Source organism: Gordionus sp. m RMFG-2023, chromosome 5 (assembly GCF_954871325.1).
Source record: "Gordionus sp. m RMFG-2023 chromosome 5, tfGorSpeb1-WG-v2, whole genome shotgun sequence".
Taxonomy (NCBI): domain Eukaryota; kingdom Metazoa; phylum Nematomorpha; class Gordioida; order Chordodea; family Parachordodidae; genus Gordionus; species Gordionus sp. m RMFG-2023.
This window is the reverse complement of record NC_088779.1, coordinates 4,284,247-4,303,417: the sequence shown is the minus strand read 5'-3', so window position 1 is coordinate 4,303,417 and position 19,171 is coordinate 4,284,247. Positions and strand designations below refer to the sequence as shown.

Here is a 19,171-nt window from a genome sequence, read left to right as displayed (position 1 = left end):
ATCATTAATTGTATAAGAATTTAGAAAAATTATTGTATATTAATGCGGATCAAAATAAATATAGAAATCATCTGAATATGATTATTTAAATAACAAACACGGATCTTACCTATAAATGTTTCTTAAAAATATTTTCATAAATCCTGGATGTGGATTAAGGTCAGTTCTGTCTATTGGGAGGATCATAAGCATTTTTTGTACAAAAGAACTGAGGGCTGCCATTTTTTAAAATTTAATATTTTTTTTGTAAAAATACTTTTAATTGTGTGCAAAATCTTAAAGAGTCACAAATTTTTTAGTAAAATTTTTTTTTATAACAGTACTTATTTTATTATAATAAACTGTAAAGAAGAATATGTATATCAGAGATCTGCAGAGGTACCACTTGCCCAACCCGGAAAGGCTTGGCTCAGAAAAGCCCGGACCGGGTATTTAGAAAATTTTTTTAGGCTGCTCTGATATATTTAAAATTGAAATACAGCCCGGGCCTGCAGGTTTCTGACATATATATCTTATGTAGTTTTAGATGAATAAGGATTAGTTCGTACGTTCATTTTTTTTGAAACTGAATTTTAATTATTTAAAAAAACCAAGGATTTTGTTGACGCGCCCGGCCTCTCGAATATTCCTACTTATGGTCCTATCTAGAATATTATCTACTTTAATAAAAATAATGAAAGTCTTTGTCCCATTTCTTAATTAATTAAACATTTTTAAATAAAATAAAAAAAATAGTTATCCTCTAAAAACCCCCTCCTTGATCCGTCTTCCCCACGAATTTGCCGACCTCATTTTTTCCGTGGCCAATTTTGTATGCCCTAATGCCTCCGCATCGACAGACAAATCGCCTAAAATGTTACGTCCCAATTTTTCCCCAGCTCCCACGCTTTGCCTCGTGTGTGGAACGGTGCTTTGTTCCTTTTGCTATTGCTGCCAAACGGATATAGGTGTTCTCGAAAGAGGAGAACAAACAAGTTATGACAATTTTAAAGATACCATTTTAGGTGATAATTTAAATCCAGATGATAATCAAATTCCGGAAGAGGAGAGAGGAGAAAGAACAAGAGAAGTTCCTAGAAAGGGAAATACTATACAGGCGGTTGTAACTAAAGAAAGGAAGTCTAAAAAGGAAAGAAACGCGGATGGAACTGTGGGAGCTTGCGCTGCCCATGCCTATCGATGCGGAGCTGGAATCGGAATATTTTTGAGGTATCATTATTTTTTTTCTTCCTTTTTTATATTTTTTTACTTTTCTTATTCTAATATTTTTTTATAGAGCGACCTAAAGAAAATCAGTTTTCGTTTTTATTAATGTTTATAAATTTTGATTAATTTGCATTATACAAATTTAAAATGCATCGTTTACGTACTGCGCAATAAAACTCACATGCACAATTAGGTCGCACTATTAACGCATTTTTATTAAATATTTTTTAACGTTTTTTTCTACTCTTTGAACATTTCTGAGATTTGGTAGAGAGAATTAGTAGTATAAAAATATTTGAAGTGTTTTTTATATATTATACTATAGATGTATATATCTTTGTTGTATCCAATCATGTATAACATGCACTTAATTCTTCTCGCAGAATCAGGGAATGTCAATTGCTATTTCTGAGCGGACGAACAAAGGGCGCCTACTATCCGCATAGATGGAAGTTAAATTTATACTTTAAAATTCCATAAAATATGGTTAGTATCAAATATTTTGGAGAGGGAAGTGGATAAAAAGGGATAAGGAAAAAGACCATAAACTATTCATAACAATTTTTTCCTAACCAGCCTGTACGAGTTCCGGTGGAGTTATAGAAATAATAAATATTATTTGACTAATGGCAAAATAATTTTATGAATATTCGAAAACAATTTTTGAAGGGGGGGGGGGGGGAGTAGTATATTTTTTTTATAAGTATGTAAACTTTATTTTTTATTTGGAAGAAGCGGGAACCCCATGATTTTACACCCGGGGAATTACGAAAATTTACAAAAGATTTGGCTCAGCAATTTGATATACAATGAAACAGCCCTTTCCTTCAAACCCACTTCTAAACTTTTCCCTACCGATTGGCAGCATTTATGAAAACATCATTTGCGTATATTTTCATGAAAACTTTAGAGGGTTTAAAGTCCAATTTCTCTAGTTGAAAAAAAAAAACTTTATTTATTTCTAATTTAATTTATACATATTCAATCGCACGTATTTTATCTTTAATTTTATAATTAAGTTTATTTATCCAAAAATTAGGGCATTTATATATTTTATATATATATATATATATTAAAATTTAATTCAAAATATTTATCCTAGATTAAATAGGAAGGTATATAACGCTCCTTTAAATTAAATATTATAAAGAATAATTTTTTGTAACAAAAATTTAGGTTAATTTTTTTTTTACAATAATTGTGATTCAATGTTAATTAACTAAGAATATGTGCATATTTTATAATATATATGTATATATATATAATCGTCAATATGTTATTTCGACAATGTGTACATTGCCTGATTTTTTCGGCAATACGTTAAAACGGTAGGCAGGGTGAATTCATTATTTTGTTATGTTATATTATTAATAATTTTTTAAAATTTATAACATATTTTTTATATAAAAATATATAATTTTAAATATAATATTTTTTAAGATGATTTTTTAAAAATATTTATCTTTAGTTAACTTTTTCTGTGATATCTTTTGATATTATACATTTTATTTTTTACACACTTTTCTGATATATCATTTGATCTTATATTATTTTTATTTCATGTATTTTTTGCATAATTTTTAAATATATATTTTAAACTTCATTATTTTTTCAATATATTTTTTAAATATGGTTTTAGATATTTATTTACATACATTTCTAATCATTTGATCTTCTCATAATAAATACTATTATCAACAATATTACTAAATTCGTTTTAAATTATCTATTCAAAATTAATAAGTTTTGATAAAATCCGATATATAAACATTTATAGTATAAATAAAAAAAATTTCTACTAATTGTATTAACCTATACACATCATAGCGGCGGGAAATTATTTTAACATAATGCAACTTAATCTTATCAGCAATATAAAATTTACTATCTAATTTTTAAATAGTTTAAAATTTTTTGAAAGGAGATATATCATTAATATTTTTCTGGTATCACTTCCCTTCATACATTAGCATCTTTATGCCTCTTGATACTAGTTACTTGTAACTAAAGTTTTCTATCACAAAACTTTATAGTATCCATTGGCTTATCAAACTATTAAAATTCGCAATCTTCTAATTATAATATAAGGACATAGCTCTCCTCACGAAAATTTTATTACCTTATCATATCGAATTCGCGGATACGGAGTTTGAATAAATAAAAACCTAAGTGAAAACAATCTAGAGAAAAAAATAACTATTCTGGACCACACTACCGCCCCTATTCTCACTGCTTGTGAGAATCAAACCAGCGAGAATAGCTTATTTGCTATTAAAATTAAAGCAAAAAGACCAGAATAAAACTCAACATTCCGACACCAATTCAGATTCTCTCTCTCTCTATTTGATAAAAAAGAGTTCGATTTATCTTAGCCAATGAACAGATCAAAAAAGATACCAATAAATAAATATACTTATTGAGGATAAAAACTCCTTAAATTCATAATTTATTATCACCAGTCCCATTAGTAAAAAAAAATGAATCTTATAATTAACTCATAAGAAACAGCTTGTCTCACTGCCCGTTTTCCTCCTAGCATAGAAAATCTTGAATTAATTACTCATCCTCTTATAATACGCACTTATCCCTATTAATATAATATATACTAGTATGGCCTAATTATTTATTATAGCCAAAAAATCTGGTTCACAAAAGACCAAATAAAGTCCGTGATAGGAGTGGCGCACTCATTCATAGACCATCAACTATTAGTATTTATAAATATCCCTTTGAAAAACAACTTGATGGCATCTATGAATGACTTCATCAGTCCTATCACTAGGACTTTATTTGGTCCCTTTCGAGTTTGTGCTGATCCAAGGATCCTTCGCTCTTATAAAGTATAAAAGGACATCCCTACTAACAAGGATGTTTGGCTCAGCACAAACTCGAAAAGGACCAAATCTAAAGACCAAAATAGGTTTATCAAAATATTAAGTTTTGGGCATAAAATCTGCCACGATAGACACTCTGAAGGCCAGAGGTGCCAGCGTTGCCTGTTCCACCCCCAGCCACATTCTTTTCCTATTCCTCTTCTTAACCCCCCCACCCACCCCCGAACCCCTATATGTGTTCACTTCTTTCATTTCATTCGTTCCATTTACTTTATTTGGAATTTACGAGGAATTACATCTACCTCACATAAAGATTTTGGTATTCTATATTTTATATTTGGGTTGCTGTATTTTTATGGACCTCCTTAAGAATAATTATTCGAATTGAGTTATCTCACTCCTCTTCACTCATTAATTCTGGATTAAGATTTCATATAATTATCACCTCCCATGACTTAATTATAATTTTTTTTGCTATTATACCTATTTGGTTGTAAATTTTATTAATACTCAAATCTCTTGATATGATTTTTCCACGAATAAATGATATCTCTTTTTGGCTTCTACCTGAAGTATAATTCTTATATTAACAAATAGTATAACATAATCAGGCTGTGCCACTGACTGAGCCTTCTATCCACCTTTGTCTTCTATAAACGGGTATCCTTCACCCTCTATAGATTTAGCAATTTTAAGCCTCCACATCGCTGGGAATTCTTATTGGGGGTAATAAATTTATTACTACATTTATCACTCTACGCCCTATCGGGATACCTATAAAAAACTAATGTATTTTTCATCTATTTTGTCATAATATTTTTAAGCTTTTTTCATACACATTTCCAATCACTTCAAGAACCTTAAATATTTTTATATTATCTCTTTCATTGTTCACAATTTCAATTAGTTTTTTCAAAAAAAAACCTATCTCTATGATTATCTCTTAGGGATTTCCTACACTGCTATCCCCATTTTTATTTTTAATCGAGCTTATATCCTTATTAATTTGACCCCTAAAACTATCTCTGAGAGTGTCAGCCTATTTACAGGGCATATTCTTATACATATAGTATATCCTTTATTCAAACATGTTTATATGTCTCTCATCTCTTTATATGTTAAAATCTTCTAACTTCTAATATTAATCCTTTATAGAATATTAATTCCTCATTTTGGCCTCAGCTAGGATCTCTATCAGCTTTATGAGCTATAACAGCTTTATTAGCCATCACATGAAAGACGTTTGGTAATCTTATTTTTCCGCAACCATTACTATAATAATTAATTTTTATATATGAGGTAAAGACCTGCAACGCGAATCTTCTATGTCCATGGAAATACGATTTACAATCTCTAAGAGATTAGGATTCTCTATCGTTTCAAAAGCTTATTTGAACTTTAGACTTTCCCCCGACTCTTAAATCGGTAATAATTGTTTTATAGGAGTCTATTTTTTGACACTCCTTTTTTTAAATAGAATTATTTTATTGACAAGTGGAATTTCTATTACTTGAACACATCACTCGTTTTTCCAGGGGAAAAATCTAGCTCTGTTTTTTATCCTACTGTTTCACTGTAACTCTAGGCATTAAGAACTTCTTCATCTAATTTTTCTTCTATACATTAATTATGATAATTATTGAAGCACTTATCTCTCTTACCCTGCTTATTAATCTGTCAATGATTGAAGATGAAATATAATATTTAGTATTTTTTAACTTTTAATTTTGAATAGCGACCAACAATACTTAAAGAATTTTAGGTTAAGTTTTTAAACCATGAGTCTTCAAAACCTAATATAATTTTATTAAGTTAAATCTTAATTTAATAGCTCTGGATAATAATTTTTAGCTGCTTCAAAAGCCATAATGCTTTCATAATATAAGCTATAACCAAAATTAGTATAGGTTTCAGGTTATAGAAATTGGAATATATAGAGAGAAATTCTGAATTTCCTATTTCCCAACTTCATGGGATTTTCCATCTTAAGCTTATTATTCTTGAAAAGATTGATTTTAAATTAAAATGCAAGGTAATAGAATATATATAAGATAAATCGTTTAGATCTGCGAATATTAGAAGAATAGTTAAATTAAATTAATAAAAGCCATGAAAGTAGATATAAGAGGAAAGCTTATTATCATAGAGTTTTTAGATAAGATATTCAAACAGAATTTAATTTAAAAAATTTTATTAGACATAAGCAATATAATTCAATCATACAACATGCCTTGAAATCAGCTCAAATACCATCCATATTAGAATCCCTGGGTCTTTTTAGATCAGACGGTAACCGGACAGGTTCACTCAAATTCCGTAGAGGGGAGGCAAATATTTGTTTATGATTATTCTGACCCCATCTAACCAAGTCCTCAACATTATAGACCAGAAGGAACAACTTAAAATCTCCAAAAACACAGAAATTTCTAATGACTATTGTTGCATTCCTATCACTTCAACCACACTTTCCACCTTCGGCAAACTTTTCCTAGCATTCTTCAAAAAAAATTTAAGTTCACAAATCAGCTAACTCTCAGGAGAAGCTCAAGACAAGAGGGGTTTATTCTTTGACAAAGATTGGCCATAGCTATCCTTAAATCGAAATTACATCAGCTTCATTGGAAATCTACTAGCCATAAAGCAAACCTAGACCCTTTCTACTTAATTTTTTTTTCCTCGCTTTATAACATCCACATGTCTTTATTGTAATTTAAATTTTTTTTACATTTTAATATAAATTATAATTATGCGCTCATATATTCAATATTATATATATAAATCCATTTTATTGATCTAAATTAAAAACTCGGCTTATATTATCTTAAAATTTTAAAAAACATATACATTAATATATTTTTTCTCCATATTTTTAAGAAAAAAATTTAAAGCAACGAAATAACGTTTTGCGTTATAGTTACACTCAAAATCAAATTAACGCGTTTACTCGTTAACTTTTTGAAACAAGTAATAAATGGCGTTACATTTCCTCAAAAAAATTAACTACGATACTTTTCATTTGCGTAATTTCCTAGTGATGAGTTATTATTTTAAACAAAATTATACACATCTGGAAATTATTTCAAATTGTTGTTAAAATTTTAGTTTAATATGAAAACAAATATCATACTTTTAAAAAGTCCTAAAATTTTTTATATAAAAATCGACCTACAGAGGTATACCACGGCCGCTCGGATTTTATTTTTCAAATTTTTTTTTGGATCGGCGCGGGTATATTTAAAAATTAAAATACAGCCTGACCCGTGGCCTGCAGGTCGCTGAAAAAAGTTAAAGAACAACTATTAAAAAAAATGATATTCTTAGGTAGATAAATTTATTTTATATTTAGTTACAAAATACAAATTATGTAATGAATAATATTTAGATTATGTAAAATATATGATTTTAAAAATTATTTGAACATTTTTTTGATATTCGGGAAAATTTGAAAATTGATACTACAAGTTATGAAATGATAAAGTTATTGAGAACAAATCTGCGTTTATACTAAAGGTATTTATTAATATGATTCAGTTTTAGCAATAGATAGTCCTGTTGATCCAAAGGTGTTGTGTTTGAATATGGTATATATATATATACATAATAAAATAGCTACGCTTTAGGATAAGATTTTATTGTGTTAATTATTTCCCAATATAAAAATTACATTATTAAACCCTTTTTTAAAAAAAAAGAACCGTAAATCACCCATTTATTTGAAAAGTAAAATTATGATTTTTCTTTCTGTTCAGTATATTTGGAAACTTTCTTTAGAAACTATTTCTAGTTTGAAATGATAAATTACAATACTATATAATTAGTTTAATATTTAATTATTCGCAAAAAGAGTAATATATAAAAATCTTTTTTTAAAGCACCGTAAATAACATTTTTAAGTTGATTATAATTTTTCTAATATTTAGCTTTCGTTAGAAACTATTTCTAGTTTGAAATGATATGTTGCCAGTTAAAATACAATATAACAAATTTAACATGTTAATAATTCCCAAAAAAGGCAATATGTAAAAATTACATTATTATATATATTTTTTCTAAAAGAATTGTAAATAACCCATATTTATTTGAAAAGTTAATTTTTATAATTGTTTTCTTTCTATTCAATACATTTGGTAGCTTTCCATACAAACTATTTCTTCTCCATCACTAATAATCGATAAAATAGATAAATATATATTGTAATATTAGTATTAGAGGTCGGTGTAAACCGGCCAAGCTTAACTGACCCGAAGAAAATTTATCAAGTTTAGCCTGGACATAATTTTATTTTTATCCGATACTTAAAATATATTTTTGAACAAATTAATTTTTTTTATGAAGGAAAAAAAAAATATAAATTTGTTTGTAATTTTTTAAAATAATATTATATATTATCATAACATAAATTTTTTTAGCATAATTTGTCCTTGCCCGGTCCAAAAATTTATTCGTCTGACTCGCAAACTCGCTGGCCGCGTCGAGACTACTAAGAATTATATTGAGTTTGTTTTAAGATCGTCCTTGTATTTAAAAAATGCACAATTTTTAGGGAAAAATAAAATCGAATTAAAATTGTTTTCAATTAAATATTGTATCGGCCTAATTTACCAATGCCAGAAAATCTATAAGATAGATAGTCAAGGGCGGACTGGAAAAAGAAAAGCTTTGAGAAGTGTTGTCAAACGGCTTTTTTTGAGCCTATTTTTTAAAACGACTAACACAATATTTTAGTCAGAAAAATATTGCCTAAGCCTCGAGATTTCGTTAATATATGTCTGAACCTTTCTACCAATTATAAATGTTATATAATTATTTGTTTACCGGAATGATTCATGGACTCTTTTCTCTATGCATAGGGTGTTATTAAAGAGCACCGTGCCATCTAGCACAAACTCCCTTTCTGGATATATAGGGTTTACATTCTCCGTTTTACATTTTAGTTGGCACGAATGTCCATCTAAATACAATATATACATGATTTATACATTTTTATTATTCAGAAAGAAAAGTTTTTAAAAAATAAAATATGTATATATATATATACCTTTAACATAAGCATATAATCTATTATCGCTAAGATTCGTGGCAATTTCATTGCATCTGTTATCATTAGCACTTTGTGATGATATCTCAGACCCAGTCTAAAGGTTAATCAAATATTTTTATATATAATTAAGATAGGAGTGAGGTCAAAAAAAGAAAAGAAAGAAAGTCTTAATTGTAACTATTAATTGCATATAAGTAATTCGTCCCTCCGTAATAACCTTTCCTTATATATGGTTAACAAGGAATATTTAAATTAGATAGAAGACTTCACTGGCGAATCCCAAATTTACTTAAGAAAGGAATAGGGATATATATATACAATTATCCTTTTTAATTTCTATTATGGTCATTATTTTAATAAATCGTTAACTTATGCATAAATGACATAATTGTTTTCCATTTTTTGGGGATAGGTGGGGCCAATTTATAATTAATAATAAGTCTCTGTTTCCTGTAAATGTTTTCCAATGACATATAATAATAATAATACCTAGACTGACGATCCATTCATAATAATGCATTTGAAAGCGTCGTTGATTTTATATCAGCTTAACCCACCATTTTGGTAACCCATATAGTAATTATTTATGTTAAAAACTATTATTAAATTGATAACTCGCTTTGTTATCTCGATGATCAAGCAATTCATAAATTAGCCTCTCGTTTAAAATTTTTAATAATAATATGGATAATTAAAATGGCCTTCCCAGCTGTTCGTTGATGCATTTTTAATGGATGCATTCGTCAGTCTAGGTATTATTATGACATTGATTTTGTCAAAAAAAAATAATAACGTGAAAAATATGTTGTTTTATTTATATACGGATTAAATCATTAAAAAATATATCAAAATGGTACTTACTCTATTACATTTGAAGAATCTATCCGCCTCGTCATGGCAATCAAACCTTATTTACATCAAAATTATGTATAAATTAGAATATGTGAAGGAATAAATATATATTTTATCTTTCAAATAAAATTCGAAAATCATTTTTTTAAAGATAAGTGGGTATGGGTCAGTCCTGTCAATCATCTCAATTGGCCAGCCCAATATTTAATTAAAAAATTTTTTACGCAAACCTGGACATTGATATCTCTTAATTAAATCTTAAGGCTTGCATAATATAACAATTTTGCAAAATTTTTTTAAATTAAAAAATATCTAAATTCATTTAATAACACTCGTATATGGGCAAGTTACGGTTCCACGTCATTACAGAGAAACCATTACAGAGAATGTATTTTACAGAGAAACCTTTATAGAGAAAACAATAATAGAGAATGCACTTATAGAGAAAACATTTATAGAGAAAGTCGTTTATAGAGAATTATTTTATAGAGAATTATTTTATTGAGAAAACAATTATAGAGAATTATTTTATTGAGAAAACAATTATAGAGAATGTCGTTTACAGAGAATGATTTTACAGAGAATGATTTTATAGAGAATGTATTTTATAGAGAATTATTTTATAAAAAATTTTATTTAAAGAATATGATTATTTTATAAAAAAAAAAAATTTATTTAAAGAATATGATTATTTTATAAAAAAAAATTTTTAAATATGAATAATTTATAAAAAATGTTATAAATTTTTTTGTAAATTTATGTGCTCTGCATAGTCAAAGGGGGAAAAAAATTATATGAAATATTATTAAATATTAAAATTATCTTATATAAGCGAATTATTGGGCAGTTTTTATTGTAAGAAAATTATTACAATCGACGCACCCGAACTAAGAACGAAAAACCTATATTCCACAATAAAAAACATAATCATGTACCAGAAATTGCTGATATTGAAGCAAGAAAAGAGATGAATAAAATCAAACAAGAGGCTTCTAGTACCCAATCTCTGCCCAATAATATAATGGCCGATATATCTAGCAATATATCTATAGCCGCCATTGGGAAAATGCCTAGTTGTTCCTTAATTAAAAGGACAATTCAAAGAAAAAGACGCCAAGTAGGAAGAGCGCCTGCCATTCCCTTAAGCCTGATTGACTTGGTCATACCTATTGAATATCAATTATCCAATAATGATGAACAATTTTTGTTATATGATAGTGGTCATCATGATCACCGATGCCTCATATTTTCAACCATAAAAAATTTAAAATTTTTATCAACATGTGATAAATGGTATGCAGATGGCACATTCAAGACATGTCCTCCTCTCTTCCAGCAAATATACACCATCCACGGGATGAAACATAAAACCATTATCCCAGCTATTTATGTCCTGATGACATCACGTCGCCAACAATATTACCTTAATATTTTCAATCAAATAAAAAATTTCCAAATTTTTTTAAATCCTAAATTCATCATGATCGACTTTGAATTAGCAGCCTTATCTGCTTTTAAACAGTCGTTTCCACTGACTGCGATCAGCGGGTGCCTGTTTCATATGTCGCAATGCATATGGCGCACTGTTCAAAAAAATTCATTAATTTGCAATGCATATAAAACGCAAACAAATTTTGCTATGTACATAAAAATGTTAATGTCACTGGCATATGTACCAGTGGAGGATGTAATTCATGGATTCGAGGAATTATGTGCCTCTGAATTCTATCAAGAAAATAGGGATATTCTCGCCCCCTTGATAGAATACTTTGAAGAGACGTGGATTGGAAAAATGATAGCTATGGAGAGGAGGTCGCCAATATTTAGCATTTCTCTATGGAATTGCTACGAATCAACACTAGCTGGTGAACCGAATACCAATAATTCAGTAGAAGGCTGGCATCGAAGTTTTTCGTCTCATATAAGTTCCCATCATCCAACGATCTGGAAATTTATAAAGAGTTAGTAATTATATTATATTAAAAATTTTAAAAACTTTTCCATTTTTAGCTCTCAAAGACGAAGATAGCCTGAATTGTTACAAATTGGAACAATACTCTTTAGGATTAATGGCCCCGCTGTCAAAGAAAGAATATCGCGAAAGATCCAAAAGGATTTTTCTAATTGTTGAAGATTTTTATTCAAGAACTATGCTGGATTATTTAAAGGCTTTATCCCACAATATAAATTTAAATGTTTAATTTAATCATATAATAGTATTTTTATATATTGGTATAATATTTATACTATGTTTATTTAAATTTATTATGAATAAATATTTATTTGATATTTCGAATGTATAATGCTATGCTCTTATTTAGTAGATTCATATAATTTTTTTCCCACTTTGACTATGTAGAGCACACAAATTTACAAAAAAAATTTATAACATTTTTTATAAAATTATTAAATACATTCTCTATAAAATCATTCTCTATAAAAACTTTCTCTATAAAATCATTCTCTATAAAATCATTCTCTGTAAACGACATTCTCTATAATTGTTTTCTCTATAAAAATTCTCTGTAAAATACATTCTCTATAAAATACATTCTCTATAAAATAATTCTCTATAAAATAATTCTCTATAAACGACATTCTCTATAATGGTTTTCTCTGTAAAAGTTTCTCTATAATTGTTTTCTCTGTAAAAGTTTCTCTGTAATGACGCGATACCGCAAGTTACTAGTTAGTGAAGTAGTATTATTATTTTTATCAAAATGTGCTCTCATGTTTATCCAATTTGAAGACAAATCTCAAGATTTTTACCTAAAAAACTAAATATGTGCATAGGCTCGTTCTGGGATAGGGCTATTTTATCTTATTTCGAATTGGCCAAATAAATAGTTGTAAAAAGAAATATACTTTGAATGTGTGGGGCACAATTCGTGTTTTTAAACGGCTAGATTTGAGCCGATCTTTAAAACGGCTGACTCAAAATTTTAGCCGTAAAAATATTGTCCTAGACTTAGAGATTTAGTTAAAAGATGCCCAAAACTTTGTGCCACATCTGGGACCAAAATCTTCAGGCTTGGTTAATAGTTTTCTGATCAAAATATTGAGTTAGCCGTTATTACAATGGAGCCACAATATAATCTATTTATTTCCTCATTTAGTTTATAACATGTTAAAAAAGATATTTATTTTTTTAATACTAAATAATGATTGATAAAAGTATTTGACTACTGGAGACTAGAGATTGATTGGCAACCATCTGGCCGTAAATAACTCAGAATACTAAGAATATAACTTGAATCGAGTATAATTAAAAAATTATATTAAATGTTACACAATAATAACTATCGTATATTTACATATTGACAGATTTGCATTTCATCCTTAGGAAAGGAATTTCAAAACCCGTGCAATTCCCATAAGGTTCCCATCTGATTTCTGTCTCCCCCGTGTTCGAGTTTTGTTCTATATTTAGCATAAAAGTATTATTTTAACCTTACAAATATTTGAGTATTTCAATGCGATAAAATTATCAATTATGCCAAACGAAGATATACTCCAATTTTAATCATGACAAAAAAAAACTTAGTTTAACCCTGCATTCACAAGACAAATACTGCAGATAGAAATTCTAGTTCACACTTCGCCAGGGAATTTGTTTAGATGTGAATGCAGGGTAACCTAGGCATATCATTAGAAAGAAAGAATGAAAGAAAGTCTCTTCTCTTTTCTCTTCTCTTCGCTTCTCAAGTGTTAAAACTTCTAACTTATTTTTTCATTAAATAATATATTAATTTTTTGAATATTTTAATAGTTTATCGTGCCATGCTGCGACCAAACCTACTACATCACATATTCTACATTCAGAATCTCCCTTATCATTAAATTTGAAATATTCGCCTAATAAATCCTTGATTTTCATCCCACAGATTTAATTTTTTAACAAATATTTAAATTTAAATAAAACTAAACTTAATTTGGTAATTACAAAATAGATTCATATTTTGCCTTTGTTTCAATTATAATTTAGATATCACATATATTAATTTTTATATGGATTTTTCATATAAATTAAAAAATTACTAAAATATGTGTGGCTAAAATTGGCTGAAATTTATAGGGTAAATAGTCTACACATGCTACAATACATTTCCGGTTAAATCAGATTTTTAATTTTTTAAATCGCCCTCGGTAAAGGATTTAAAATCAAGAGATTCCGAATCCTCATAATTATTTAAATAAAACTATCTTAATTAAATTTGCAATTACAAAATGGCTACTAGATGTACCTTATTTTGATTATAATTTAAATATGACATAATATTTGATTATTAAATTTACTTTATAAATAAATAGCCACCATTTTTATATATTTTTTTTTTATTTAATCTAAATTATATTCGATAATTTGCAACTTACATTTTTTAAAAAAAATATTTTACCACGTGATTTTATACTTCTCTTTGTCTCACTCACTATCGATTTAATAATCAACAAACAACAATATCCTATAATATATATTTTTATTATATATTATCATCATTAATAAAAAAAAGAACTTTTAAAATCTGCTTTGCTGGGTAAAATTTAAAATATTTTACGAAAAATGGCCTACTCTTAAATATAACAAAAATGATTTCACGAAAAAATTATCAAAAAATGATTTTATATTAAATTAATATTTTGTTTTTTAATAAATAAAAAAATAATTCTTTTAAATGGGAACTCTGTTTTTTTTTAAATAGGAAATCTTTTATAAATGAAAATCTTAAATTACATGTTTTTTATATTATATTATTTTTAACATATAATTTAAAAAGCCTTGCCACATTTTATCACATTACACTTTATCAGGCGACACTTTATCAGACGACACTTTATCATACGATACTTTATCACGATATCGTTTTGATAAAGTGTCGAAAGATAAAATGACGCGTAATAAAGTGACTGAGTGTTAGTCGTGATAAATGTCCTCGTGATAAAGCGATGCCGTTGATAAAATGTCATAGTGATAAAGTGTGGTGGCATGATAAGGTGACTCCAATTCAATCTAAAATAAATTAAATGAAATTTTAAATAAATAAAATATATTTTTTTTGGACCCTGAACCCTAAATTTTAAAAAGGGTTCGGGTTTGAGTTCAGCGAAATATCGAGAGTTCAGGGTTTAGGTTCTCATCCCCGAAAAACGCTTTAAAATATTAACTTTTTAAAAAGACAATTTGGATTGTTTTACGAAATTTCTTTTGGTATCAATTTAATATTATTTTTGATTTTACATATATTTTTGTTTGTTAGGATGTAACAATAGGTGTGTATCAAATAGGAAGGGAGATGGGAAGTTTGCCTCCATGATTCTTCAGGAATTTGTCCTAAATATCATTTTATAATCTAATAAAATTTTTATTACTTAGATATCCTTGCCCTCCCTCTCCCCAAAATGATATTCTATTTATCACTATAAATAATGGTAAGTGAAAATTAATAATTTTTTTTTAAATTTAAATACTCCGGAAGCATTAAATATTTTAAAAAATGAAAGCCCATAATTATTTTTAGAAAAATATTAACATAGCCAAAGGCCTGCAATGAGTGAACCTAAAATCTTTAACAAAATGGTGAGGATCAACCTACTAGTGCTGCTTGCTCCAAAATCCTGCTCAAGCCTATGTACTTAAATGTAAAATGTCACTATATAGGTCTTAAAAGTCTGAGCAAGGACATAAACTTAAGGACTTATGGCTAAACAGTAATTGAACTTTGATCTGGTTGGAACGAAAGAGTGGACATGAGAATTACAAAATTTTAAGGATATTATAAGAATTTGAGCAATATTAGGTTATAGATTCAAATTCATTGTAGAATTAAATTTTATTCGAATATTATTAATTACTATAATTCCCTACCGCTATGTTGAGTAAAGAAATAAAATGATAAAAAAGGTGTGATACCACTATCATCTTCATAATTTTTGGGTTGGTTGTATTAATAGTCAACTTGGCACAGTTGTAAACAATCATAGAAAATTATTTTGTATCATAAATCCAATAGAAAAAAAATTTATTATTATACTTGTTAAATCATCAAAAATATAGGTGTAGGGTTCAAATATATTTAATAAGGATAAACCCAAATCTAGAGGCCTATAAAAAAGTGGGAGTAAAGCGCACTGGCTAAAATCAGAATATATCATTAATTCCTATATAAACTAATATTTTAAATAGTCAAATATTATCTTAATGAAGAAGTAGTGGAGAAAGAAATTCGCCACAGGCTAGGAAGCCGACTTAGAATTATAGAGCAGTTTAAACCACTAGGTGTTCATATATGTGCTTTTTTCTTTTCCATTTTTTTCATTGCTCAAATCAATCCCATCGTAAATATTTTTCATAAAAGATTTTTTTTAAAAAATTTTTCAGATGATTAAATAGTATATCTTATGCCAAAATAATTAATACAAAATAATATATCAATTAAAATTTAAAATATTAAAATATAATTTAAAATTTTTTTTTACCGGAGTTGATACAAAAAAAACACACGATAACCAACATTCCCAAGATGATCATTGAAGTATTATTCATATTTTAGATTTAAATTATATTTTATTTTTTGTTTGGAAATAAACCTTTTTATAAAAATTAATTTTGAAAAATTAATTTGTAAACGTAAGAGAGTAATTTGTGAAAATATATTATACATTATATTTAAAGTGAATAAATAAATATTTAAAGTGAATAAATAAATATTTTTAAAAAAATAGAAGGAAAAATTTAACAAAAATTATCTCTTATATCATCGATGAAATAGACTTTATTTTACTATATAAATTTGTTTTTATTTAAATTAAAATATTTTACAAAGAAATTTGCCAATTTTAAAATAAGAAAGTAAATTTCCGAGAAAAAAAAATTACCTCTATTTCGTATAAAATTAATTATTCTTGGTGTACAATAATTTCAGTTATCAGTCGCAGCCAGGGTTGCCAGATGTCACGATTTAGCTGTGATTCTCACGATTTCATACCTAATTTTTTACTTACCCACGTTTTCTCACACTTCACGCTTTTCTCACGTTTTTTGAGTAAATTTAAATAATCACACTTAGTCTCACACTTTTTCTAACGTTTTTATTTAAAAACAAATATAAAATTTTATATTATTTTTATTTTAAAATATTTAAAAATTGTAGTATTTGTTATTAGTCCAACTAACCAATCATATTCATTGAGCAATTACCCACAACAGAAATTCAATTTTTAGAAAGTTTATCAAGTATAATTATAATATGAATTTAAATAACTATACATTTCTTTTATGGATTTTATAAATCTTATATTAAAACTCGTAAAATTTTAAATGAAATAAATTAAGGGCAAATATTATAAAAGTTCTAAAAAACAATCATCCGTTTTCAATACTAATGGATGCATAGAATAAAGGTAATATAAAAACATTTCCCTTATTACTTAAAATGGAATAATTATTTTTCGGCTGACAGTGAAACCCCCTAAAGACATATCTAGATGCTTGCTAGAAAATTTAAAATTTGCGGAACTTGATATTGCTAATTTAACGACCTGTTGTGCAGATAGCGCATCTGTAAACTTTGGGAAAAATTAAGGTATTTGGACAGAATTGAAAAGCCATAGTAATAATATTATACCAATGGGTTGTATATGCCACATTACAATTCGTTTAAAAAGGCCATAATTTTTCTTAAATATGACATTGAGAGTATAGTAATTAAATGCTATCATGAATTTAGCAACTCGACAAAAAGAGTTACAATTTTAAAAGAATTGGTAGAATGGTGCAATTTAGAATGGTGAGAATCACTTCGCCATGTTCAACACGCTGGCTTACATTAATCCCAGAGATTAAGCGGATGCTTAAGTATTTTCAACCCCTTAAAGAATATTTTTTATCATTATCAGCAACCCCACCAATTTTGAAAATAATTTTTGGAGATGATTTTGCAGAATATTTAGGTGTTGTCTTTAACGTTGGCACTTTAGTCAATAACATAAATTTACAATTGCAATCTGAAGATGTATTAGCAATATATATACATGATATTATCCTAAAACTAAAGAATTCATTAAATTTAAAAATTCAACAAAATTTTTATGGGAGCAACATAATAATGATGTAGAAAAGGCAAATAATTTCAAAAATGAATCAAAGATATTTTAAAAAAATATTATAGAATATGTAGAAAAACGTTATAATATTATAGATAATTTATGGAAATATCTTAGCCCTATGACATTAAAATAATGTCCAGAATTTGAACAATTACAAAAAATTATTAGTAATTATAAAATACCAAACATAGATGCAGAAATTCTCTTTGAGGAATATTCACAATTTTATTCCTATTATGAATAAAAATTATCAAAAAACTATCACATGAATACCCAAGAAAAATGGATGGATTTTCTTTCTAGTAAAAACTCACCATTGATAGAGAAAATATGCAATTTTATATTTTCTATTCCGCATTCAAATGCTTCATCAGATAGAATATTCAGTCTAATGACTACTGCTTGGCGAAAAGAACGTCATCATTGGAAGCTGAACTTATGGTTAAAATATAACTATTCATGCAAAGAGTTTTCAGCCTATCCCACACAGTGCTGATGGGAAATCTTTATTGCCTCTTTTAAAATCATCCATAAAATATAATAATTAATATTATGCTATATTTATAAACATCAGAAAATTATATAAAGAATTTTCATTGTCTTTAAAATCTTGTTATATTAAATATAACATATTAACTTAGATGAGTATGCTACATCAATTAACCCGGCCGAAGGCCTGGCAAAAGCGGGCCTGAGGCCCGCAAATTGGGGGGTATGGAGGGCAAAGTCCCCCATTAATTATTATAAAAGAAAAACCCACGTTTTCAAGTGAAGAATATCTGGCAACTCGTAGCATGTGTACTTAAGCATTTTCTGACGTATTTGATTCTGCAATTTAACTCAAATAGATATAGAATGATTAATAAAGATTTTGATTAAGCATATTTTGTTTTTATCCATCTATTTATACTTAGCGCGTGCGCATTCAGAGAAATGGGTAAATGCCCGCCTGATAAATTTCATTAATTATATATCGTTGTTGAGTCAAGTGCAGAATTTGAATTTATATTTATCTACCACCCCAGTTATATTGAATCTTAATCTCGCCAATGGTTAATTTTAAAAACTCTCTTTGATATCTTCCCATTTTACTCATTTTATATTTCACCTTTATTTATTTTTTTTAATTTTGGAT

General features: G+C 27.4%; 2 protein-coding genes across 2 annotated transcripts in view; one reads left to right on the top strand and one right to left on the bottom strand.

Annotated features, from left to right (window-relative positions):
* Nucleotides 1-9,087: 9,087 nt before the first annotated feature.
* Nucleotides 9,088-19,171, bottom strand: part of LOC135929925 (uncharacterized) — a 28,748-nt gene continuing 18,664 nt past the window's right edge. Inside the window, exons 9-11 of the mRNA XM_065466669.1 lie at nt 13,248-13,353; nt 9,943-9,988; nt 9,088-9,175 (exon numbers count right to left, since the gene is read on the bottom strand). Coding sequence (XP_065322741.1) covers nt 13,287-13,353 — 67 coding nt within the window. The 3' untranslated portion in view covers nt 9,088-9,175; nt 9,943-9,988; nt 13,248-13,286. The remainder of the gene's footprint in view (nt 9,176-9,942; nt 9,989-13,247; nt 13,354-19,171) is intronic.
* Nucleotides 10,901-12,134, top strand: LOC135929849 (uncharacterized). The gene is made up of 2 exons (XM_065466579.1): nt 10,901-11,894; nt 11,944-12,134. The coding sequence occupies exons 1-2, from the start codon at nt 10,901-10,903 to the stop codon at nt 12,132-12,134; spliced, it is 1,185 nt and encodes a 394-aa protein (XP_065322651.1).

Coding starts and splice junctions, on each gene's coding strand:
- LOC135929849 (XM_065466579.1), top strand. CDS start 10,901: ATGAATAAAATCAAACAAGAGGCTTCTAGTACCCAATCTCTGCCCAAT. Junction 11,895..11,943: donor GATCTGGAAATTTATAAAGA/GTTAGTAATTAT, acceptor TTCCATTTTTAG/CTCTCAAAGACGAAGATAGC.